This window comes from Dromiciops gliroides, chromosome 1 (genome assembly GCF_019393635.1).
Source record: "Dromiciops gliroides isolate mDroGli1 chromosome 1, mDroGli1.pri, whole genome shotgun sequence".
Lineage (NCBI taxonomy): Eukaryota > Metazoa > Chordata > Mammalia > Microbiotheria > Microbiotheriidae > Dromiciops > Dromiciops gliroides.
This window is the reverse complement of record NC_057861.1, coordinates 235,021,172-235,048,512: the sequence shown is the minus strand read 5'-3', so window position 1 is coordinate 235,048,512 and position 27,341 is coordinate 235,021,172. Positions and strand designations below refer to the sequence as shown.

Here is a 27,341-nt window from a genome sequence, read left to right as displayed (position 1 = left end):
TACTTGGTCTGTTGAAACAGAAATACTGTCTTAGAAAGGTCATGTTGGAGAAAATAGTTCTTTCTAATGGGCATCCTAAACAGTACAGAGCATCACAGAAAGGCACTAACTTGTTAGTGTGTGAGTCAAAGAGTATTGTTGTTGTTGTCATTAACTAGTATTTTTCAAAGAAGTCTGAGGTGTGAATTGCACTAATTTAGTGGAACAGTTATCCAGTAGCCTTTTGTTCCTATTCCTGCTACATTGGGAGCCTACAACTCATCAGATTCTTTGTCAGTAATAATGTTTATTAGCTGGTGAGAAACAGCACATTTTTTCTCAACCATGTTTAATTATTTAATTCTTCCTCTTTTCCCTGATATTTTTCATCCAAAAATGAATTGAAGGATTTGGCAGGAGAGATGGAACAAAAGAAAAGCACAAAACATCTAGATCTTGATTTACTGTCAACCCTAAATATAAAATTATAGAATTGGATTAGCTTGCCTTCCCCCTTTTTCAGGTGAGCAAACTGAGAGGTCCAGAGAGGTTAAGTGGCATGCACAAGGGTACTTGGATATTATTGGCAGAATTGGAATTAGAACTGTGTCTTTTTTACTTCTTCAAGTCTATAGTTCATTATAACATGCCATTTTTATTTCCACATATAATAGAACATTTAGTTGCATAGGAATATTAACAAATCAAATTAGAATCTTTCTTTAGGAGATTTAGAATTTAAAATACCTTGAAAGCATTTTACCAGAAGGTAGGTTTAGGTAGCTCTTGTCTCCTTATAAAGTTAAAGGCATGGGGCAGCTAGGTGGCACAGTGGATTCAGAAGGATCTGAGTTCAAATCTGGCCTCAAACACTTGACACTAGCTGTGTGACCCTGGGCAAGTCATTTAACCCTCATTGCCCGGCCAAAAAAACAACAATAAAGTTAAAGGCATACTGGAATTTTAAATGCTTAACAGAGATGCTTTGTCCTTGGCCAGTTGTCTTCAGTGTTATATTTCACAGTTTACACTTCTTACCTTGAGCAATTCACTTCAGCTCTCTCAACCTCAGTTTACTCATCTATGAGATGAGGATGATTAATAGCACTTAGCTCTTAAGAGATATAATTATCAAAGGAGCGTTTTTATACATGTGTGTGTGTATATATGCACACATATATACACATACATATATATGTATGTATATATTAATGCTTTGGGAACCTTAAAACTGTATATATATGTGTCTCTGTCAGTCTCCCTCTCCCCTTGTTTCTAATGATTTCTCTTTCTACAAGTTATCATGTGGGCACTTACTAATTTTCATGATGTAGCTGTCTGATAAAATGTAAGCTCCTTGAGAGTATAGATGGTGCTGCAATTAAATTAAAAACTAAGATGTTTTGAAAGTCAATTTCAGTTTTTTACATTTGGGAGAATAATAAAATTTTCATATATTATGATTGTTTTCATTCCCTCTTGCTAAAGGTACTGTGGTCTTACTGCAGAGCTTGACCAATCGTGGGTACCAGATTGCAAAGTGCCTAGTAGTTTTCAGTGTAATCTCACCTAAAACTAGAGAAGAATATTATAAAATGTTTTTATTGATACTTGTTTTTACAATTCAGTCATTTCAAATTAAATCCTTTTCCTCTTCTCCCACCTAGTGAGCCATCCTTTGTAGCAAAAAATAAAGAAGAAAAAGAAAAAAGTTCAGAAAATTCACCAAAATATCATCACCTGAGTCTGACATATGTAATATTTTACACCGATAGTTTGGTTCCTCTGCAAAGGAGGGAAATGCATTTTCTCGGGTCTTTAGAGAATTATATTTTATTCTTTTTTTCTTGTACATCTTTTCCTTATAGTAACTGAAAAGAAGACTGTGCTCTAGATAATACAACTTGGTATGGGCACAGTATTACCCATTGTGGGAAATCTTGGATTTCTTAGCTGTCAGTACATTTGCTTCAGCTTGGGCTCTACTTCTTGGGTTCAGCTAAGTAGAAGGAATAGGTGGAGGAGACTGAAGAAAAGGAGTGACTGCCTAAGTGATTGCCTGAGCTTCTTGTCTATTCATTATGTGGCCCAGGAAGCACCCTGATGGACTATCAGTGACCATAATTTGTGTCACTCAGGTGTCCCTTGGCAGTGCTTTCCCCTCCCCACCCCCCCACCCCCCACTCTCATTGAAAGATAAATTCATCTAAATAGAGATTCTTAACCTTTTTAGTGTTGTATGAACTCCTTTGGTAGTCTCCTGAAGCCTATGAAACCCCTTCTCAGAATTTTAAAAATATTTTTTCATTATATTGAAACACAATTATCAGAATCTTTTTTTCTTGATATCAAGTTCTCCAATGGATGCAAGGTTAACAACCCCTTATTTAGTGCTAGATTGAAAGCATTTTGTCAGAGCTTTGTTAAAAATGATTAAAGGTTATGTTACCATACTAAGATGTTTAGATCTGAAAGCATTGTAGTAAGCCAAGTGAAATCCTCTGGAACTCATTATGTCTAACTAATATAATTGTTTATACATCTGATGTGTACCTTTTCTAATTACCTTTTCAGTGTGATAATCTATGTGAATGATCATGAACTTACTTTTTTCTCTCAAACAGGAACAAATTTGGTCCCCAATTTAGGTTAACTTGGTCTCTTTATATGATAAATGTATATTTCACTACAAATAGGCACAACATTTATTTAAATATCAGTTTTTAATAAAAACTTGTTGCATTTTTAGAGGTCTCATTTGTCCCTTAGTTTCAGTATGCCTTTAACTACAACCAAAATTTTTTTTATAAAAACAGAACAGTTGGAAAATTTATTGATTTGAATTTCAGTTCTTCTCCTTATCTCAATAGCCCTCCAACAGAACTGCAAATAGTGAAATCTAAAAAGTAACAAGAAGAAAAATCTACAGTGGAATAATTAGCCTCTAAATAGCAGAGACTTGCTATTATAAGTTTGGTTCATTACTCTTTAGAATGCTCTGTTTTTTGTAAAAATGAATGTTATGTCATTCTTTAAAGCAGGAAAGTTTGCAAAACACAATCTATAAGCTGGAAGAACAACTGCATAATGAAATACAATTAAAAGATGAAATGGAGCAGAAGTGCAGGTGAGACTAAACTTGAATAACATATCTCACAGCCTTTAAATTGTATAGGAAATGTTTATTTCAAAGCTTGTACTATGGTAAATATAATAAGGGTCATAGAAAATGTTTATAATCAATTTAAAGTTATGAAATGAATATTTAAAAGTTGCTACTGTGAATATATTTAAGTTTTGAGTTTCAAATTCTATTCCTCCTTCCCTTCCTCCCCTCCCCCTCTGAGTTGGTAAGCAGTCAGATATAGATTATAAATGTGCAATTATGTAAAATATTACCATATTAGTCATTTTATATAAGAAAACTCAAGTAAATTTAAAAAATGAAAGAAAGAAATTGAAAAGAAGCATGCTTAAGTCTATGTTCAATTAATATTAGTTCTTTCTTTGGAGGTAGATATAGTATGCTTCATCATGAGTCCTTTGGGATTGTCTTGGATCATTCTATTGCTTAGAATAGTTGTCATTCACAGTTCTTCATCAAACAATATAGCTGTCACTGCGCACACCTTTCTCCTGGTTTTGCTCATTTCACTATACATTAGTTCATATGTCTTTCTAGGCCTTTCTTAAATCACCCTGCTTGTCATTTCTTAAAGCACATTAATATTCCATTACAATCATATACCACAGTTTGTTTGGCCATTGATGGGCATTCCTTTGATTTCCAATTCTTAGCCACCACAAGAAGAGCTGCTATAAATATTTTTGTACAAATAGGTCTTTTTCTCTTTTTGGAGATGTCTTAGGGATATAAACCTAGCAGTGGTATTGCTGGATCAAAGGGTATGCACAGTTTTTTAAATGGTTGGATCTCTTCACAACTCTACCAACAGTGGATTAGCATCCCAGTTTTCCCACATCCCCTCCAACATCCAATATTGTCCCCTTTTGTTATATTTGCCACTCTGATAGGTGTGAGACAGTACTTCAGAGTTATTTTAATTTGCATTTCTCTGATCAGTAGTGATTTAGAGCATTTTTTCATTTGACTATAGATAGCTTTGATTTCTTTGTCTGAAAATTGCCTGTTTTCAGGCCATTAAGCAATTGGGGAATGACATGTATTTTTATAAATTTGACTCAGTTCTCTATATATTTGAGAAATAAGGTCTTTACTTGTTGCAGAAATTCTTTCCTATTTTTCTGCTTTCATTATGATTTTGGTTGCATTGGCTTTGTTTATGTAAAAGCTTTTTAATTATATGTAATCAGTATTATCTATTTTACATTTTGTAATCCTTTCTATATCTTCTTTGGTCCTAAATTCTTTCCCTGTCCATAAATCTGACAGATAAACTATTCCATGCTCTCTCTTTTTTTTTTTTAATGGGGCAATGGGGTTAAGTGACTTGCCCAGGATCACACAGCCAGTAAGTGTCAAGTGTCTGAGGCTGGATTTGAACTCAGGAACTCCTGAATCCAGGGCCGGTGCTTTATCCACTGCGCCACCTAGCTGCCCCTCCATGCTCTCTTAATTTGCTTATAGTATCATCCTTTATGTGTAAATCATGTACCCATTTTGACCTTATTTTAACATACAGTGTGAGATGTTGCTCTATACCTAATTTCTGCCATATTGTTTTTCGGTTTTCCTAGCAGTTTTTGTCAGGTAGTGAATTTTTGTTACAAAAGCTTGGCTCTTCGGGTTTATCATATACTATATTACTATAACCATTTACTATGGTGTAATTCATATCTTTTCTATTCCACTAATCCACTGCTCTATTTCATAGCCAGTACCAGATTGTTTTGATAATTACCACTTTATAATACAGTGTAAGTTCTAGTACTGTTAGACCACCTTCTTTTGAATTTTTAATTGATTCCCTTGATATGCTTGAGCTTGTGTTCTTCCAGATGAATTTTGTTATTTTTTCTAGGTCTATAAAATATTTTTTGATAGTTCGATTGTTATGACACTAAATAAATTAATTAATTTAGATAAGATTGTCATTTTTATTAGATTGGCTTGGCCTACCAATTAGCAATTAATATTTTCCCAGTTGTTTAGATCTGACTTTATTTGTGTGAAAAGTGTTTTATAGTTGGGTTCATATAGTTCTGGGTTTGTCTTGGAAGGTAGACTCAAGTATTATATATTGTCTACAGTTATTTAAAGTGGGATTTTTCTTTCTATCTATTGCTACTGAACTTTGTTGGTAATATATAGAAATGCTGATGATTTTTGTGGGTTGGGGAGGCAGCTAGGTGGCGCAGTGGATAGAGCACTGGCCCTGGATTCAGGAGGACCTGAGTTCAAATCCGGCCTCAGATACTTGACACTTACTAGCTGTGTGACCCTGGACAAGTCACTTAACCCCAATTGCCTCACCAAAAAAAAAAAAAAAAGATTTTTTTTTTGTGGGTTTATTTTGTATCCTGCAGCATTGGAATGTATACTCTTTTTTTTTTAAACAACTTTTCTACCTTCTTTATTAGGTCACTTAATACTCTAATAACATCCAGATTATAAAAGAAGTTGCTTTTCTAACAACAAATTTCACAATACCATAAACAAAATTAGGTATTTGACTGAAACAAGCCCGTTTCCAATCTGGTGACTTCAACTCAATTGACTGCATTTCCAAATTACCTTGCATAAAAAATCATTAATTTTTATCACCACTAACATTGTATGCTAATCATATCTAAAAACCCAATATAGAGATACTAAGTATGAAGCAATTACATCTAATTAAAGAAATAATAATAACAGTTAACATTTATATGGTGCTTGCCCTATGCCAGGTGGTAAATTTTGACTTATCATCAGTATCTTATTAGAGGAGACACATTTTGCTTAAAAAGAGACCAAAATAAATTCAGTTACACCTGGATTAATTTTCCAAATAGTATTACACAGACTCTCAATTTATAATTTTGATTATTTAATATTATAGTTTAAATAAGGGCTATTTATGGAATATACTCCTAAAGTATATCTGTGTAAGAATCAGAAATGACTATTTGCTTATGTTGGAATTAATGATAGGTATTTTCTCCCAAAGATTTGAACTGCAGTTTCTTTTCCTTTGCATGATTCTTTTAAAATGTTAGCACTAAAAAAAAAAGTTAGCACTGATCTACATGACATTTACTACAGTACTGCAGTTGATTATTCAATGTTGGTAGGCAGACTGAGGATACAAATTTAAAGAAAGTGTTTTTGTAAAATGGACAATATCATTATAAGATTGGATTTAAATATATTTCTCATGTAGTTATGCTATTGAAACACCCTATTTCTCTACTATTGTGTTCTTCAATAGCATTAATGGCACTTTTTCTAATGGTTTAATTCTGGTATAATTAAAGGAAAGCATAAAGCATGCATACTTAAGAAAGAAGATTTGAGGAATTTTTTTTTTTGGAACTATATAGTAGGGGTCCCAAAAATGACCTGTAAATGTTTCTTGATTGAAATAACCATAAATTAAAATTATATCCTTGTCAATGCAGAATAGGATATTATAGGATAAATGAATTGGATAAACAAAGATAATCCCCAAACCTCACTTTTGCCAGTATTTATTTCAAGTTTATCATTGATTTGTCTCCTTGCCTAATCTTCTATCAAAGTGAAAATGATCAGTGAAATAGCCAAAATGCAAATGAAAGAGGGGAGAGAGATGCTGATGATCGTTTCCAAATAACCAAGAAAGGATTGTGTTTTCATTATACCCATTTTTGTTTTGTAGAACTTCAAACATAAAGCTAGACAAGATAATGAAAGAACTGGATGAAGAGGTAGGTTTTGGTTTCTGATCTTCAAATTCTTTTGAATTTGAAAATTTGTTTTGGTTCTTATAGCAATATTTAACTTCAATCCTATGTATTAAATACTAAATAGAAGGGTAGCTTATGGTGAAGGCTTAACCTTTTGAGTCAGTCACACTATGAAATAAAGAGCTAGAAATACATTTCTACCTCTAAATGCAAACTATCATTTTTCACAGAAGAAAAAGGGTTTCTGTGCCACGTTATTATAGGCTACTTCTTGTTGACTTTTGTTCCACAATTTGGTAGATGTTTTCCTGTCCTCCTTACTAGGCCTCAAGGGAGTGGGGTAAACACTGCCAATAACATCCATTTTTTTTCTGGTAGAGATTAAAATCAAAGAGCTTTTCCTAATTACTCAGAACAGAGGGAATGAGAGCATCTCTAAAAAAAAAAGTTGGAGTGGGAAAGAAATTGTAACTTGATTCTTAGGACCTAGGACCTATGACCTATGACCTAAAGCATAAAGTCAGTGAGAGAACTCATACTGGATAACTGTCCGAGTGTTACTTGCAAAAAAACATGTTTCATAGGGCCTTCCCCTTGCTTTTTAATAGAGTAAAGTTGGACAGTGCTTCCAAAAATCTTTAGAAGAACAAAAGAGGTTAATATTTTCACTTAAAAACAACAAAAACAAAAGGATGCAAAGAATAAAATAGTGATGTGGAAATTCTGAAGTAGTGGGCTTGTTCTTTGAGATTATTAAAAAATTTTTTTAAATTATTAAAAATCAGATAGATTCTTTGAGGAATAATAATAATAATTGAGTATCTTAAGAATTTCAATGGTAGTGCATTTATGCTTCTGATCTCCATAATTTAAGGTGTGCAAAGGCATTATATGAGAATGATGATAACAGCTACTTCATCCAACTGAGCCACAAAACTAGTAGTGCACTTCTCATTGGATTTTAGAAAACTATTTTCAGAAGTTGCAAAGTACTGTACAAAATAGGCAAAATGAATTGACATAACTTTCATCTCCTATCCATTTTAACTCTCTTATTCTGCCAAGTATAACTGCTACAAAATGGTGGCAGAGCCTTTATATGGCATAGCCTCTCACTCCTTTTAGAACTGTTTATTTATGTTTAACAAATACACAGACAAGAAGAAGGCATTTAATAACTGATTTTTTAAAATGACATATTCTTTTTTATTTTGTATTTCATTCAAAGTTTATTTTTTTAATCAGCAAAAACCAGATCTCTCATTCCCTTCCACCCCTTGGAATTAGAATAACAAGAAAAACAAAACCCCTGATACAAACATTTAGTCAAACAAAACAAATTTCTACTTGGATCATATCCAAAAATATGTCTCATTCTACACTCTTGAGTTCTTCACTTCTGTATCAAAAAGTAGGTAGTGTGTTTCATCATGATCACAGTTCCTAAGCCTTTCAAAGTTGTTTGTCTTTATCTTATTATTGTATAAATTGTTCTGGCTCTGTTAGGTCATAAAAGTCTTCTCAGGTTTCTCTGAAACCATCCCCTTCATCCTTTCTTATGACACAAAAGTATTCCGTAACATCTGTATACTACTATAAAATGTTTATCCATGCTCCAAGGTTACCATTCATTGCTACATCAAAAAAGAGCTATAAATATTTTCATACATCTTTTTTCTTTTGATTAGGACTAACTTCTTCCTTAACTTGGCCTCTTCCTAAGTCCCCCTCCACTTTCTCTCCCATTTTCCTGATGAGTGAATGTATTTCTATTCGAATGTGTGTGTTTCCCTCTTCTGACCACATCAGTGGAGAATGAGATTCAAATGGCAGCTGCTCCTCCTATCCTCTCATCTTTCATAGTTTCTACACAGCTCTGGGATTTTCTTCTGAAGCTCTAGATTTTGGCTCTAATGTTCCTCTGAGTTCTCATTAAGATTTCATGAAAAATCATGCCTAGGTTCTTTTTTTTTTATTAGTGTTCAGGTAGTCCATTGATTCTTAAATTATTTTTTCTTTGATATGTTTTCCAGGTTAGTTGTTTTTGACATAAGATACATTCTATTTTTTCAGTCTTTTGATTTTGTTTTAATTTCTTGTCACCTTATGAAGTAATTGGCTTCTATTTGGTCCATTCTAATTTTCAGGGACAGCTAGGTGTTAGGGTAGATAGGATGCCAGGCCTGGAGTCAGGAAGATTCACGTTCATGAATTCAAACCTGGCCTCATAACTTACTAACTGTGTGACCCTGGGAAAGTCACTTAACCCTGTTTGTCTCAATTCCTTACCAATAAAATGAGCTAGAAAAGGAAATGGCAAAGCACTCTACTATTTCTGTCAGGAAAACACCAAATGAAGTCATGAAGAGTTTGGACACAACCGAAACAACTGGACAGCAGTTTTGTTAGTTGGGCAAGATTTTGTACCTCTTGTCAAAGTTTTTAATTCCCTTTATAATTCTTTATTCTATGGCTCTCACTTATTTTCCAATTGTTTCCTGAAGTGCTTTTGTTTCATTAATAAAAACATTTTAAAAACTCTTTTTTAAACCCTTGCTTCATCTTTTCCAGGAATTCTAATTGAATTTGTGCCCAAGCTGTTTTTCTTTGAGGCTTTGATTATAGATGTTTTGGAGTCATTCTCTTCTTCTAGATTTGTGTCTTAAATATCCCTGTCACTATAATCATTTTTTTATGATGGGTTGCTTATTTTTGTTTGCTCATTCTTTCAGCCTACTTCCTGATTTTGGACTTGGTATTAGGGTCAAGCTCTATGCATTTTGGGAGGAAGTATCTGGACTAGTTTAGCTGTTGCTTTCTTGAGGTATTAAGTTTTGTGTTATTCCAGGCTGTCAGGGATAGCTCATGCCAGAAGCCTGTAAGCTTTCAGTACTAAGTGTTTGGATCCAGGGCAAAGCCTGGTTTTTGCCCCCTTGGTCTGAGCTCTGTATGTTCATGACCTTGATTTGGGTCTGAGCAACAGCAGACTGCTGCTAGCTTCATCTGGAAAGCTCTGATGGTTCAGAGTGACAGCAGTGCAAACTTCTGTTTGACCTGCGTTTCCTGCCCTGTTTATTACTCCCAGGCTCCAGACTGGGCTAGAAAACTGGAACTGAGACTCCATTCTCCTCCTGGAGGGGTTTGAGCTGCACAGCTGCTACTTGCTTCTGAACTCATTCCTTCTCAATATACTTTTCAGTGCTTTCTACCGTTCCTTATCAAAATGCTATTTCCTTGGATCTATGAACTAGAACTAGTTAGTAGGCAACAAGGCTGCCACTTAGTATGTGTTCTTATTGCTGTACCCTGGAATGGGTTTGGGGTCACCTGGATATGAGTCTGAGACTTCCTCTTGCCCCAGTACACTGTCCTGGGTACTTTGCTCCTGGACAGACCCCATCCTTAATGTCCTCAGATCTTTGTTTCCCTATACCAACTTTGGCTGGAAAAATTGACTCTGACTTTTTCTTGGATTTCCCTATCAGGATTCAGTCTGATGCACATTCTAGGTCACTTTGAAGGAGTTGAGGTGGGTACAGGAGGTCGAGAGAGGGAAGTGTGTTGTACTGCTTCCTGTTACTGAGACATCTTGGCTCCCCCAGCCTCTTACTCTTTATGCTTCTCAAACCTGCTTTAGATACCTCAAGTTTCTTTAGTTTGTGAAAGGAATTGTTCTGTTTAAAATAATCCCACATTAAGAAATAAACATGTAAAGAAGTGGAATGTCTCAATCCAAGCACTTTCTCAGATGTCCATTACTAGATTATTCATTAGAGCAGGTTACTAGTAGTGATGGCTCAGAACATGAAACTGATAAGATAGAATTTGATGTGGCAAAAAATTATAGTCATTGAATTATTTTCCTTCATTTTCTTTGGCGTTTTTTGCATCTGGATGATGGGACACTGAATACAGAAAATATAGTAACTTGTTTTACTTTAATTTTGATTTCTACTCCAATTATCAATTTTTTGTCTGCTTCTTAGAAACAATCAAAGAAAACTAAAGTGCTTTATTGCTTAAAATGTAGAGGTTTTTAGCTTATAACAGATTACTAATTTAATTTACTTTTTTATTTATCCAGTAAAGAATTGTCTTAAATAAATGGTCCTTTTAAATTTAGTGTGTCTAATGAATTTTGTGAGCTGAAAAAGGTAATGTATTTTTCGTGTTTTTATATTAACATTGTAGAGACCACTAAAAGTAATAACCAGTGCATATTTTTCCATTTTTCTCCTAAATTCAAGGAAAAAATAGAAGAACAATTAAAGGTTTTCATTCTAAAACCACAGAATTTCCAGGAGGTTTTACTTTTAATGATGGAATTCTCACTGCATCATGAGGCAGACAGGAAACTCAATGTTAAAGAGTTCAAGTTATTCTAAAGTTCTTTATCACAAAAAAAAAAAGTAAACCAAACCAAACCTTTCTCTTTTACTTCTTATTGGCTTATAATTCTTAATAGACTTATTTTTTTAAGGCTACCTTTAAAATTTTTTTAAAATGAGAATGGCAATAAGGTAAGAAATTTGTTAATATTTCTTATTTCAGGGAAATCAAAGAAAAAATTTAGAATCCACAGTGTCTCAGATTGAAAAAGAAAAAATGTTGCTGCAGCACAGAGTTAATGAATACCAAAGAAAAATAGAACAGGATAATGAGAAGAGACGGAATGTTGAAAATGAAGGTAAGTGGTAGTTTTGGAATACACTGTCTTTGAAGATCTGTGCCATGAGACTGTATTTTAGATAAAGATGTTCATTGTGGTAATAATGGTTCCTGGTTCCTTAAAGTAATTCAAAAGTTGTCCAGTATGAATTAAGTTTATATAGAAGTCTGTTCTTTTAGCAAGGAGTGCTTTAGCACATTGTAGGCACTTAACAGATGCTTGTTGATAGACTTAGCAGTTATGGTCTATTTTAGTTCTAATTTTAAAAATTTGAAATAACTGTAAGAGTTTAGGAAGATTTGTAGTATTAATGATTAAAAATTTTAAAATGATAAAACGTATACTATAGCAGCATAATTTGGATAATTGTTTTCTGAGAGAAATTTTAAAATATTATGTTCATTTTTTCTAGTTTCTACATTAAAAGATCAATTGGAAGACCTGAAGAAAATTAGCCAGAATTCTCAGCTTACAAATGAGAAAATGGCACAGTTACAGAAGCAAGTAAGACTTCTTTTTACAATCGGTTTTTCTTTTGGTGATGTGGTTTTTTATTACAGTTTTGTGGTTCTGGTCATACTTTAGCCAAAGACCCATTTACCTCTTTCCTAATAGCTAAAAGAAGCCAATGACTTACTGAGGACAGAATCGGACACAGCAGCAAGATTAAGAAAGAGCCACACAGAATTGAGCAAATCAGTAAGTCAGTTAGAGTCCCTGAACAGAGAATTGCAAGAGCGAAACAGAATTTTAGAGACAACCAAATCACAAGTGGACAAGGATTATTACCAGCTTCAGGCTGCATTAGAAGCTGAACGAAGAGACCGAAGTCATGGATCCGAAATGATTGGAGATCTCCAAGGTAAAGTGTTAAATACAAGTACAGATCCAAGTGCTTTGGTGAAACCAGAAATGGGCACCTTTTGATTTCTTTCAAAGTAACAATTCCTTACTGGGTTTATACTATATGTGTGTGTGTTCATATGTGTATGTGAGTGTGTGGGTGTATGTATTTATATGTGCATGCATATAAACATACATTTACATATATGTATGTAATATAGATTATGATAAGCTAAAATGATATGGTATATAATGCATTGTATTTTTATATTATGGTATTCTATATTATGATGTGTTAAATGTTGTATATTATATAAGAATATAGATATAAATATATTTTAATATAAACATATAAATAGTATTTGGTGTTTATTAGTTGGAAGAATTCTTGGTATTGTGACTTCCTTCATCAGTGCAGATTGTATTTCTTAGTAGACAAATTTTTAAGTTACCTGAAGGGGCAGCTAGGTGGCGCAGTAGATAGAGCACCGGCCCTGGATTCAGGAGTACCTGAGTTCAAATATGACCTCAGACACTTAACACTTACTAGCTGTGTGACCCTGGGCAAGTCACTTAACCCCAATTGCCTCGCCAAAAAAAAAAAAAAGTTACCTGAAACACAATAAGTAATGTACCCCTTGGGTTACAGCTAATAAATGTCAAAAGCTGCATTTAAGTTCAGTTTTTTCTGACTCCAAGCCCAGCACTAGAGTATACTCAAGCCGTAGTGCCACTATCACTTCTTAAGATATTTTAATTTTAAAAATCAACTTTATCCTCATTAGGGTGAATAAACCCAGAAGGGAAACGGCTGGAAAAATAACATGGCTTTACAGAATTGGGGGAGAGGGGGGGAGCACCTAGTTGGCACAGTGGATAAAGCACCAGCCTTGGATTCAGGAGGACCTGAGTTCAAATTCGGTATTAGACACTTGACACTTACTAGCTGTGTAACCCTGGGCAAGTCACTTAAACCTCATTGCCCTGCCAAAAAAAAAACAACAAAACATCAAAACAGCTTTACAGATGAGGAAACTGAAGAACAGAAATTCTATGGCTTCCTTAGAATCCTAAGACTTATACTCAAAGAGATTAAAATAGGGAGCTGTGGTGTATCACCAAGGAAATAAGGACTGAGCCTGGCTTTATGCCTTATATCTTTAGGAATGAGAAGCTGCATGTTGAAATATAGCCTTTGTACAAAGAGACTGATATTTGGGAGCGGTTAGGTATTAATTAATTCTTTTGTGAGTTTAAAGAGTGCAAAGCCTAGAAGTGCTAGTTTAGGAACAGAAACAAAACACCATCTGCCCCAGATATATCTGACTTTATTTGCCTAACTCTTCCCAATTGCTTCTCTGTTCTTTCTTTCTTTTTTTTTTTTTAAAGAGAAAGATACTTTATTTGTTTTGCTTTGTTTTGGGGGTTGTTTGTTTTTTGTTTTGTTTTGTTTTGTTTTGTTTGCAGGGCAATAAGGGTTAAGTGACTTGCCCAAGGTCACACAGCTAGTAAGTGTCAAGTGTCTGAGGCTATATTTGAATTCAGGTCCTTCTGAATCCAGGGCTGGTGCTTTATCCACTGTGCCACCTAGCCTCCCCCTCTTCTCTGTTCTTTTAAGGAAACTGTGACATGGCAGAATAAGTAAATATGGCAGTAGCGAAATAACACACTGGAAAAAAGGGATGTTTGGTCCTTAATCATGTTATGGGAGCATAGTTAGGGCTACAAAGTTAAGTTTGGTACTAACTTCTAGTTCCATAGAGAAAGTTGCCAGACTTAAATTGTAAGTTCTTTGAGAACAGAAAGTGTCTTACTTATCATTTTACCTGCCAAAATGCCTAACAAAGTGCCTTCTTCTAGATTTTAATAAGTACTAATTAAATTTAATTTCTGTGCTTATGGAAGCAGAAAAAGCAGGGCATCCCATTGGTTCTGAAGTTATCACAGCAAACGAAATCTTTTTCAGGACTACAGGTTTAAAATATCCTAGAGTGTAGGAAGAGAAAATCAGCTCTATTATACTGTCACAACATGATGCTTGACACCTTTAAATTATCACAATAATTAACTAGTAGGTACATTTGGGGTTACCCTGGAACCAATAAGAAGTGTTAACTTTATGCATCAAAAAGTAAAGAGGTGGCATAGCTAGGTGGCTCAGTGGATAAAAGCACCAGCCCTGGATTCAGGAGGACCTGAGTTCAAATCCAGTCTCAGGCACTTGACACTTATAGCTGTATGACCCTGGGTAAGTCATTTAACCCTCATTGCCCCGCCACCCCCAAAAAAAGGCAAAGAGAATTCTTCACCACCTACTAGATACAACTCTCATTGGAGTCTGGTTGTTTAGATAACAGAATGTTGAGTATTTATTTACATAATTTTATAATGATTGACACAATTTTGCTATGTTATGTCTGATATATACAAAGCTTAGATGTGGCCCCAGTCCTGATGAAGTGCATAGTTTGGTTTGTAGTAAGCTGTAGTGTGGTAGAAAGAGAACTGCTTTTGTTGTCAGAAAAAACTGAGTTCAAGGCCTAGTTCTAACATTTATTAGTAAAAAGGAACTTAGCCTTTTGGAGCCTCACTTTTCCTCTATAAAATGGAGAACTATCTTACTGCTCAGAGTTTTAAGGAAATTACTTTATAGACCATAAAATATGTCAGTGCAAATATATGTCACTAGCTAAAATGTGGCAGGAAGCATTTCGAAATTAGGAAATAATAAGTTGGATGTGCTTTAAATTAGACAAAGACACAAATTAACCCCTTGGTCAACTACAGAAAATAAAACAAAAAAGTCATTCATGACATTAATGCTTATTTTTCCAGAGAGTTTTTAGAAGGTTTAATGCTTTCTTATGGAATGTCCATGAGATAATGACCGTGACATTCTTTTATCATTTTTGTGTTCCAGTTTTAAAACAAGCAATCTTTTCAAAAAGACCTTGATTTTTGATTGATCATGATTTCCTTTAAATAAATAATTATTGAGTAATTATAAATCTCTCCTAAGAATATCTATTCTTTTCATCCAGTGCAACATTCTCCTAATTCTGGCTTTATCCTTTTCTGTGTGGTCTAATGTTTAGTTGCTGATTTTAATTTGTTGTTATTCATGATATCACAAAATAGAAACTTCTATTTTTAGAACCAAGAGTTAGCATAGACTGAAAACAAAAATAATATAACCATCTTATTTGTGTGTATGGAATAACTTAGAGGAAGATCACTGTATAAAAAGGGATTCTTAAAGAAAGGGGACATTTGTCATTTATAAAAAAAAATGTGAAAGCTACAAAGTAATGGAAAAGACAATTGAAGTCCCTACACTTGTCAGAAAATAGAGGGAGGGCAAGAGGGAATAAATGTGACATTAACATGGCATCTCCATCTTTTCTTCTCTGTGTTAGCTGTCTCCATACCTGTAGTTGGACCTTCTACAACACCTCCGCTTCTCCCTCCTCCCAAATTATCTTGTATCCCTTTTATCAATATGCCTGTTATGTAGTAAGGGTTGTGCTTCGTTCTACTAGACTATAAATTTCTGGAGATCAAGAACTATTCATTTCTCTTTGTGTCTCCAGGGTCTTAACACAATGCCTGGCACATCGTAGATACTTAATAACTGCTTGTTGATTGATTACTATATATAAACTATTTCATAAAGCCTTATATAAAAGTGACTTAATGTTTTTATGGGTTTTGCACCTATAACCTGTAGGTAACCTCAGACTAATAGATAGTTAGACAAGCTAAAAATTATGTGAAGCAATGTTCTAATATTTTTGGTTGGGGTTTTTTTTCCATTTTATATTCATAACCACCCAAACTGCATTTGTCTATGTATGAATGTATTTAGACTTTTACCTGATTAGGCATATTTTCTCCTTCAAATTAATCTGGTTGAGGGAACAGAGCAAAACACAATTTATGCTATCTAGATTTATGTTTTTTTCTTTTTTCCTTGTTAGCTCGAATTACATCTTTACAAGAAGAGGTGAAACACCTTAAACATAATCTTGAAAGAGTGGAAGGGGAAAGAAAAGAGGCTCAAGACATGGCTTAATCATTCAGAAAAGTATGGAAGTATCTCCTTTTGTTTTTGGAGATGACATTAAAGAATTAAGAATTATAGATAGGGGCAGCTAGGTGGCTCAGTAGATAAACACCGGCCCTGGAGTCAGGAGTACCTGAGTTCAAATCCGGCCTCAGACACTTAACACTTACTAGCTGTGTGACCCTGGGCAAGTCACTTAACCCCAATTGCCTCACCAAAAAAAAAAAAAACCAAAAAAACAAGAATTATAGATAGATAGATACGTAAGTAACTTAAATTTATTTCTTTTAATTTATGGAATAAAACAAGCATTCCTATAACATAGTATAATGAAAAAGATGATTGCATATGAAACTGCAAATTCACTACATACAACTTGCTATTCCTTTTAAATATATAACAAACTTAATGTGTAAATTTCCCTTTTTTTCTCATCCGCTCCCCTCACTCCTCCCAGCCTCAGAGTTGGCTACCATTAGACAGAAATAGGTATGGATATAGATATAGCTACACACACACATATATATATATATATATATATACACACATATACACACAAAGAATATATTTTTGATATTGCTGTTTTAAGTAATAGTAACTGCCTAAAATGTAAATATTTAAATCTGTGAAAGGGAAGAATTAAACAGTGTATTGTTCTAGTATTTTTAATTTAAAATGTTTTTGTATCATTTGGAGATATTTTATTGGTCAAGTTTTTTAAATGTGAGTGGGAGGAAAAAGTGTTTAAAGTAAGGAATTAGCTCATGTGAAGGGGTATATGTGAGAGAGAGGCAGAGAGAAGCAGAAGTAAAAATGCCTAGTAATTGAAAATATTTAGGATTTCCTTATCTTGCAAATTTCATGTTTTTTGGTTGTTGTTTCCTGGTTTTCCAGCAAAAAAAAAACAAACAACCTGCTGTTGCATATCCAGCTCAGTGCAATGTGTATTATCCCTGTGACATCCCCACTCCCACCCTCTACTTCCCACCAGGATTGTGGATTCAGTAGAATGTCAAGTGTCCAGATGAGTCTGCCAAGTGGTGGAAGAGAAAATGAATAGAAGATGTAGCTGGTTAACGTTAGAGCCATGAGAAATTAGGGTTAGGTTAGATTGAGACAATGTTTCAGTAGGTGTGGATGTAAATCATTTTCCTGTCCTAAGAAGAATGCCAAGTTTTTCATTGCTACTACTTGCTTCTCTTCTGCCCAAACATATTCAACCATGATCCATAAGGAAAGAACCAACAAATTAGAAATAAAGAATTGTGATAATCATTTTTTTTCCAGCTGTGAATCTGCATGATGTTCTTTAAGTCCCTAGGGAACATTATTATATACATACATGACTATTTCAAAGGACAAAAAAAAATGTTTATTCAAAAGAAAAAAATTTTCCTTGTCATTGATATTGTTCATTGGGAGCTGTTTTAAGGAAGGAAAATATCTAATTAAATATGCTATCAGTATTTCATATGACTAATAATAAGAATAGCTGATATTTGAAGTCCATGGCAATTTTTATAAGTACAAATGATTCTTCTTATATTTCAGGAAAAGAATAATTTGGAAATAGATTTAAACTACAAGTTAAAATCATTACAACAAAGATTAGAACAAGAAGTAAATGAGCATAAAGTGACTAAAGCCCGTTATAACTGACAAGCATCAATCTATTGAAGAGGCAAAATCAGTTGCAATGTTGGTAAGTGTTCGTTTTTATATTTGCCTATAATAATTAGCAAAAAGCTGATAGCTTTAAATAATGTTCATGAACTTTGTATTTTGACCACTGTAGTTTCAACCAGACATCAATCAATATTTTCATTCTCAAAAGAAAACCCAACACTTTAAAAATTGTTTTTATGAATATCTTTTGTTTAATCACCCTTTTTCCTGATCATATTCCTTACCTATCCTATCCGTCTTCAACAGAGAATAAAAAAGAAAGAAAAAATCCGTTCAGCAAAATTAGCCAATACATATTATTGATTTTGACAGGGTATGTAAAACTAACCTCTAAACCTCCAAAAAGGAGGACATACTTTGGGGGGGGGGCATTTTTTTTCTTGTCTTTCTTCTGGGGCCAGAATTGGTCATTATAATTATGCAGTTTTCAGTTTGGGCCTTGGGAAAAGTAGGGGCCTTTTAATTTACGTTGTTGTCATCACTTGGTATATTGTTTTCCTAGTATTTTGTTATTGACTACATCACTTCATATAAATCTTTAATGTGATTTTCTGAATTCTGGGTTTGTTTGTTTTTTTAATCTAAAAGTGCAGTGATGTTCTGTCATAGTTGTATACCACAATTTCTTTGGCCATTACCTAACAAATATTAAACACGGAGACATACAGAATGTGTATATGTGATGGGTTTTTTGTTTATTTCATTAAATATTTCCCAATTGCAAGTAAAATATTTTAAGATTCATTTTTTTTTTTAATTTTGAGTTCCACATTCTTTCCCTCCTTCCCCTCCCCGCTTTTTGAGAAGGTAGGCAATTTGGTATCAATTATACATGTAAAGTCATGCAAAACATATTTCCATGTTAGCCATATTGCAAAAGTAAGCAGTGTGTATGTGTGTGTGTGTGTCTGCGCATACATGTATGTATGCTTTTGCTAGTTTGGGGAGAATATTCTTAGCAAAACAAGGGATAGAGGAGAAAACAAAAGATAAAATAGGTTATATATTGATTACCTAAAATTACAAAGCTTTACCAGATCAAAATTAATGGAGCCAGAATAAAATCAGAAATGAGAGATTGAAGAAAAAAAAAATGTATCATATGTCTGATATGGATCTGATATCCAAGATAATGGAGAATTAACACAAATATATTCCCCAGTGTGAGTTGTAACAACAAAAGGCATCAATAAAGTTGACTTTTAAAATGTTCTTAAGTGCTTACAATTTGGAAAACAAAATCTGCTGAGAAAGAACATTCATTTTTTACTCTCTTTGTTGGTCATGTTGTGTACAAGGCAATATAGAAAATACAAAGATGATTAGTCTTTGCTTAGCCTTCATTTTCAGCTTCTACTTCATTTCTAACATTCATCTTCTTTTTCTCTTCTTCTTTTGGCTTGTAATGAAGACTGTGTCCAATTCGTCTTTCAGCTTCTCTTCTTTGCCTCCTGATAACAAAAGGTCTGGATAAATAATAGATAACCTTTGGGCCATTCTGTACATGAAAGAGTCTACCAGATTATTCACTAATTTTTTTGTATACTTCATGTATTGATTTGTTCATAAGAACACTAAACTCTATAAAAACTTGTTAATGGTACTTCATATTGTCACAGATATTAGAAGCACTTGGCATGAATTTCGCTGATTGAACCATTTTGAATGAGAAATAACAAAATTGTCTCATGTTAAAAGCTAATGTATTGTTAAGAACTGTTTAATTCTGTCATATTTGTAGAAATGGAAAAGAAACTGAAGGAAGAGAGAGCAGCACGAGAGAAAGCTGAAAATAGAGTTGTTCACATTGAAAAGCAATGTTCCATGCTAGATGTTGACTTGAAACAGTCTCAGCAGAAACTGGAGCATTTGGCAGAACACAAAGACAGGATGGAGGATGAAGTAAGAAAAAAAGAATACTGTTGTCTTTGTTTTCAGTGCGAAAGAGAAACAACTAGATGTTAAAGAAAGCTTGTGAATGCAGAAGATAACTATATGTCATCAATTAAAATAGCATAGTTTTATTAAGGGGTTAGCTTGATATTACACTGTGTATGTTTATAAATGAATGATGAATGAATGAAAAGGGATGATGTATTTACCATGTTTCAAGGACTTTGCTAAGTGCTCAAGTAGCAAACATAAAAGACAGTCCTTGCTATCAAAAAGCTAACATTCTAATTAGTGGAAGACAACATATATAGGAGAGTTCAGCTGCTTGACAGATGGCAAGGTCCAGTGGCCCTAAGGGTCCATCTGCAGGTAAGACAGCAATGTGTGGAGATTCAGAAAGCATAGTTGGTCATATGATAAAGCCCAGTGGTCTTCCACATTACTGGAAGGGTTGTGGTTGGTTACTTCCTGCTCATGCAAGCAGTGTGAATGCTCATGTCTGCCCCCTGAGAGTGGGAAAGCTAGAGGACAGCCCATAATTGTTGGAAAGGGGAAAGGAGGAGAGAGCCCAAGGGTTTGAGTGGAGAAAGAACTCTGGATTCCTTCCCTTAGTGGTGTAGATGGTGTGGAAAAGCGGGGTTTGGGGGAAATGGCAATAACCAATCAGGAGTGGAGAAGGAGGAGAAAGGGTATTGACAGAAAAGTTGGGTTGTAGGTCTCCCGGTAGACTATTAATGTCTGGTTTTTCCTTCATCTGTAAAATTATTTTTAATAAGGGCATTCAAGAGTGCTTAGATGCCTTCAGATAGTTAGAAAACCATAAGGACTTCAAGTTTATTAAATAAATACTTTCAGACAGATACTAAACCAATTGTAAAAGTATTATGTTCCAAAAGTACTTTTTCATCATAGGTTAAGAATCTAACACTGCGCTGGAACAAGAATCAAATAAGCGGTTACTGATACAGAATGAATTGAAAACTCAAGCTTTTGAGAAGGACAATTTGAAAGGGTTAGAAAAGCAAATGAAACAAGAGATCAATACATTATTGGAAGCAAAGAGATTATTGGAATTTGAACTAGCTCAGCTCACAAGGTAAGTCTTGATAAAATTAACATTTTAAGTGAATTTTCCTTTTCTCATATGTATACACTTAAGATATTTTTGTTTGCATGTACTGTATGCAAGATACTTCAGTGCATGTATAGATTATCACCACGGAAATCTACATTAAAAGTCCATGTGCTGTACTTAGTCACCTTTTCTGTCATCAGAACTTATTAATGACTTCTGTTCTCTAATGGCTACCACCCTCCTTTCTGAAAGCCAAGTACCATCAACATCTAGCTTAGCTCTCAGGAGGGTAACCTTGACTATGCTCCCTGAAAACAGCAAATAAATAAGTAAGCAGTTTGGGGAAACATAAAATAATTACTATGATAAATCAACAGAAAAAAAATGTATTTTACAAAGGTCTCATCAATTCTTTTGATCCTTCATATTTATAGGGTTCACATTCTTCCTAGGCTAAACACCTACCCCCCCCCACACACACACACTCCCCCTCTTTACTACTATTTGATCTTATATATTGGAGTTGTTTTAATTCTTTTTTTACGTAGACCATAGGCTTAGATCTTGAAGGGACTTTGGACATCATCTTGTCAAACCACCTTATTTTATAGTTGAAGAAACTAAGATCCCAGAGAGGTTAAGAGATTTATCCAGAGTCACAAAAGTAATAAATGGTAGAGAGATTTGAACTCAATTCCTCTGACTCTTGACCTGGCACTTCATTCTACGGTTGGTAAATTTTAGATCCTTTACCAAACTCAATTTTTTTTTTCTTTTATCAAATTCCTAGCCTTTAGTTAGTGTGCTTCCTACCAAATTTTTTAATTTCCAGTTCATTGATATGATAGGATAGAGATAAAAGAGAAACTCCAGGACCAGTAAATTAAATAATCAGTATCTGTTCCAGGCCTTTCTGTTTTTAGGAAGCAGCAGCATCCCTCCTTTTCAATTCGCTGAATCATACATAAATCACACCTCTTCTCTCCTTTACTTTTTAGATTCTGTTTCACAATTAAAATGAATACTTACTTTGCACACACAGTAAAAATCCACTCTCCCCATTCTCTGTCTAGTCCTTACCCCCACAAACCATTCAAGGGAAATTTAGGGTATCAAAAGAACCAGTGCCTTTTGCTGAGTTGAAAATTTTAATGTAGGAGTAAGGAATATCTGGCTTGCAGATTACCAGCCTATAGGAAAATACCAAAATATGATACCACTGGTTGGGCCAGTAGATTATCTCTTAATTTCAAAAGTAGTTAAAATATTTTTTCTTTTGTTAGAATATTCTAAGGAGTAACTAGACAGAATCTGTTTCATGAATTATACAAATAACACGTTCTTTTTCTCTTTGCATGTCACTGTTTCGATGTCACTATCTTTGTGTCTTTCATTATGGGCCTGTTTTCCTCTAAGTGTATTTTTGTACCTCTTTCTCTGCCCTTCTCTGTCTTCCTTTTTACTTGCCTCTTTATCAGTCAATCTCTCTCTATCTCTGTCACTGTCCCCTTTGTTTCTTCTTCATCTCGTGCCCTTTTTTCCTTAACTACCTTAATTTTTTTTTATTAGGTTTATGTTCTCTCTTGGTTTCTCTTTCAATCTCCCAAACTACTAAATTAAGTTGCTTTTTACAATTAAGATTAATCCTCACGTTTATTGTTGTCGATATTTTGCTTTGTTTATAGTTGGTCCTCACAAAGAAAAAGGTTCCTTGCCCCCCCAGCATTAATGCAGTATATTTTTCAACAGTGAAATGGAACCATTACTATAACTAACTCAATTATTAAGTTATATATTAGTAGCATGGGAATGTATTTAAAATATAGCAATTGCAGCAATCCAGTTTTTATTTTAAATAGGTTTAAATAAGTTCTACAACTATTTTCCTTACTCTGTTATAAGCAGATACATTTACTGACTCTTTTATTCTTTCTTCTGAAGACAATATTGTGGAAATGAAGGACAGATGCGGGAACTACAGGATCAGCTTGAAGCTGAACAATATTTTTCAGTAAGTTATAGAATCATTTGTTGATTTTTTTAATATCAGAATTGTAAAAAAAAATCTTAAAGTGTTGTGGTTACATACTTCTAACAAGTAAAAGACTTCCTCTCAAGTGTCAGAGGCAGAGGGCTTCTCCTGCAATTTCCAGCCAATATAGTTGTTTTGAATGGAAGGAATTGATGATCTAATTGATAATTAAACTAAAGACTATGCTCTTTGGTGATTTATTCTTCAAGTAGGGCTCCTTACCACCAGCCAAAAAAAATTTAAATGACTAGACAAAGAAGTTTGTCTTTTAGAGAGTAATCTTGAGAGACTGGATTGACCATATATTGCTTTCAGATATGAAGATGACATCTCTGTTTAATTCTTTGTCAAACTATTCATTGCATTTAGATAATGGGATTTCTTACTGGCATTCTTTTCCATGAGCTCTGCATGGGCAGAATGCCCTTTGGGTTGTCAAAATAACTGGTCTGTTTAGAGCTTCTCGCTTTTCATTACTTTCACACACACACACCCATCTCCATTCTGCTTTTTGCCCCCCAAAAAAGAAAAAAAAATCTATTCCATCTCTGACACAGGCTTTACTGTCTTGTGACTAGGATTGATCAGTGTTCTTGCTGTATCTGATTTGCTGCTTCACTGTATCTTTAGAATTGTTTTTCTATTGTTACCACCAACCTTTTTTCCCCTTTTAGTCTAGTAGGTTAGTTATCTTTCTGCTCTCTGTCCTTTGAACATCTTCTATCCAGCAAAGGGTCTTTGTATTTTTTAAAATAATAATAAACATTTTAATGTAAAGTTTTGAGTTCCAAATTCTCTCTCTCCTTCCCTGAGGCAGTAAGCAATCAGATATAGGTTCTACATGTGCAGTTACATAAAACATTACCATATTAGTCATTTTGTATAAGAAAACTTGAATAAGAGGGGAAAAAAGAAAGTGGGGGGAAAGCATGCTTTTGTATTACTTTGTGTTATAGCAATTATTCTTGTTTTAAGATCTGGTTTTACCCTTAAACAAAGTTGAGTGTATCAGAGGTACCTTTTGGTTTGGTGAAGAGACTCTTCTTGCCCTTGTAGCTCATTCTGCCAGTCACTTGATTTTTTTTTTTTTTGCTTCATTGGTTTGCTTTTCTACTTTTTGTCCTCAGTATAAAACTGGAAAATATATTGCTGCCAGGGTAAAAAGAAAAATTTAGTTCAGTATTGCTTATAAAATATTCAGCTGAATCTTTTATTTCCCTGCTTCTCGTAAGTTAAATAAAAATTGTATATAATATTAAATTCTGTCTTGTATGTTGAGTTTAAACCAACATGACTTGTTAGTTTAAAGACAAAAAGTACATTCAAAGAACTGCCAGGTTCTTGAATATAATCTGTATTATTGCACATCATTGAACCTATAGCATAGCCCTATTTAAGAATAATTTAGGGGGCAGCTAGGTGGCGCAGTAGATAGAGCACCGGCCCTGGATTCAGGAGTACCTGAGTTCAAATCCGGCTTCAGACACTTAACACTTACTAGCTGTGTGACCCTGGGCAAGTCACTTAACCCCAATTGCCTCACTAAAAAAAAAAAAAAAAAAAGAATAATTTAGCATTGATAATGGGAACTGGATCCAATATAATGTCATTGGCTACCAAGAACAGCTTACTGTTAAGAGAGAAACTTAGAATTTTAAAGAATCTGCTTTCCTGGTAGGTATAAGTCACTGCTTTAGCTTCTCCGCCTCCTCCCCCCCCCCCATATTGCAAAAACAGAAGTTTATTCTCATAAACCAGAAAGCCCATCTGATAAAAATTATCTGGTATTTTTGTGTTTTGTTGTTGTTGTTGGCAATTGGGGTTAAATGACTTGCCCAGGGTCACACAGCTAGTTAAGTATTGAGTGTCTAAAGCTGGATTTGAACTCAAGTACTCCTGAATCCAGGGCCGGTGCTCTATCCACTGCACCACCTAGCTGCCCCTATCTGGTATTTTAAATCCTTGGATATAGGTTAAGAGAAATGTTTTCATGTATTTTACATTTAATTATTAATGATAAAATAATTTCTTATGTTACTCTTTATAGAATATAGCAGTGTGTACTAAATTCTTTCATTTTTTATATGTTCAAGCTTCTTAGTTATTTTAAGAGAGAGAATATTATTTTTTCAAACATAAGTTATGAGTATGTCAAGAGGGCCAAGATTTGCCTGACTTGGTAATTAAGGAAATTTTTTAAAACCCTCAAAATACTATGTTTTAAATTCTTTAAGATAAGGATAAAATATTTTAATATGGTGAGCCCCTGGGAACATAGGTCATCAAATTTCCTAAAGAAGAGGTTGGGGGGGCGGCTAGGTGGCACAGTGGACACTTACTAGCTGTGTGACCCTGGGCAAGTCACTTAACTCCCATTGCCCCGCAAAAAAAAAAAATTAAAAAAAAGAAGAAGAAGAAGAAGAGGTTGGGGGTAACCAGCCTAGGTCAGAAAATGGAGTAGGTCAGAAGTCCCATCCTGCTGTGGGACCAGGTCCATGTGTAAGCCCCAGTATTTCCAGTGTTGGCAAGATAGAGAGACCTTGTTTTGGTGGGGGAAAGAAAAGAAAAGAAAAGAAAAGAAGGAAGAAGATAAGAATGAATAATTAGCATGTATAGTAAGGAACAATACTGTTACATTTTATCTCCAGGTAGGTTTTCTTTGTGAAACTCAATTTTTCAGGGTTTAAAGCAAGATAAGAGAATGTTACTCCTAATGGTAGGATGGAACATTTTAGGACATTAAACACAAGTTAGATCAAGTTATCATTATTCTCATTTTATTTGCATTGCCATAGGCATCCATGTATCATATCTTTGGAGGATTGAATTTTCTTTCCCTTATCTTTTTTTTTTTTTTTTTTTGGTGGGGAAATGAGGGTTAAGTGACTTGCCCAGGGTCACACAGCTAGTAAGTGTCAAGTGTCTGAGGTCACATTTGAACTCAGGTCCTCCTGAATCCAGAGCCAGTGCTTTATCCACTGTGCCACCTAGCTGCCCCTCCTTATCTTTTAAAAATGTTTTATTAATGCTCTTTTTGCATAAGTCACTGTCACTTCCCAATGGCATACTACTCTACTTCCTCCCCACTGTCCATTAGAAGTGTCACCAGATACTGCTAAGGAAAGCGTATTGACCGTGTCTGAAAAGGTATGCCTCATTATACATCCATATGTCACAACTTCTCTAACAAGAGACGGGCAATGTGCTTTAATTGCAGTCCCTTGAAGTCCCATTTGATGAGTGTTCTTAAGTCTTTCAGTGTTGTGATCATTTACATTTTTGTGGTCAATCATGTAAACTGCTCTCTATATTCTGCTTAAGAAGTAAGTCTTTCTTAAAGAGGTGTTTACTTTGACAGCATAAGTATTTCTTGCAAGTATCACTGCACTTGATGATATGTTAACTTTTGCCTTTTACTCCAGTAAAGAAGTGTAATTATAAAAGTTAAAGGACTATACATCAAAGTTGAGAAGTACTAGAACCCTCAGAATCAAGAGATTCTTTTGAAATTAAGTTTTGTAGTATGCCTATACTGTTGAGAAATTAAATGTGTGATTTGAATAAGAAAATGTAAAAATGTTTTATAAACAATATTAATTGTATGAATTGATAAGTTTAAAAGTTGTACTTATTAAAATTCAAATGATTAGCTTGCTAGATTATCTTACAGAGTTCAATTGAATTCTTTTTTAACTGGTGATATCAAAACCGCTTATTTCTCCTTGGTGCTTGTTTTGCAGACACTTTATAAAACTCAGGTAAAGGAACTTAAAGAGGACATTGAAGAAAAAAATCGAGAAAGTCTAAAGAAAATACAGGAACTGCAAAATGAAAAGTATGTCCATTTTTCTTTGACCTAGAAATTACAATAAAGTGATCTTAAGTTTTAGTTTGAAATTATTCAATAATATTAATGAAGATAACTGTCTGTCCGGTCCTATGTAATATTTCTTATTTCTGATCTAGTTAGGAATAATTTACACAGGCTTGAACTGAAGGTTTTTACCTTATGTGAGGAAAGTGACAAGCAAATTAATAGTATAAAAAGATTTCAAAGAGAAATATTAAACATCTTAAGAAAATAAATTTTTCAAGCATGCTTGAATACTCTGTTATATAAACAATTGAGGTACTAAAGTTTATCCGTATTTAATCTTTAAAATAAGTTTCCTAGAAACTCTTACTAGACCATATTTTATTAATTTTGCTTTGACATTTAATTCAACAAACATTTGTTAAATACTTAATTTGT

The 27,341-nt window shown here is 34.1% G+C and overlaps 1 protein-coding gene across 1 annotated transcript in view; it reads left to right on the top strand.

The window, feature by feature from the left end:
• Positions 1-27,341, top strand: part of ROCK1 (Rho associated coiled-coil containing protein kinase 1) — a 132,028-nt gene that overhangs the window by 89,283 nt on the left and 15,404 nt on the right. Inside the window, 13 exon segments of the mRNA XM_043964625.1 lie at positions 3,018-3,106; positions 6,801-6,849; positions 11,380-11,515; positions 11,910-12,001; positions 12,113-12,359; positions 16,318-16,424; positions 17,955-18,053; positions 18,055-18,109; positions 19,831-19,991; positions 20,895-20,910; positions 20,913-21,078; positions 22,999-23,068; positions 26,830-26,924. Coding sequence (XP_043820560.1) covers positions 3,018-3,106; positions 6,801-6,849; positions 11,380-11,515; positions 11,910-12,001; positions 12,113-12,359; positions 16,318-16,424; positions 17,955-18,053; positions 18,055-18,109; positions 19,831-19,991; positions 20,895-20,910; positions 20,913-21,078; positions 22,999-23,068; positions 26,830-26,924 — 1,382 coding nt within the window.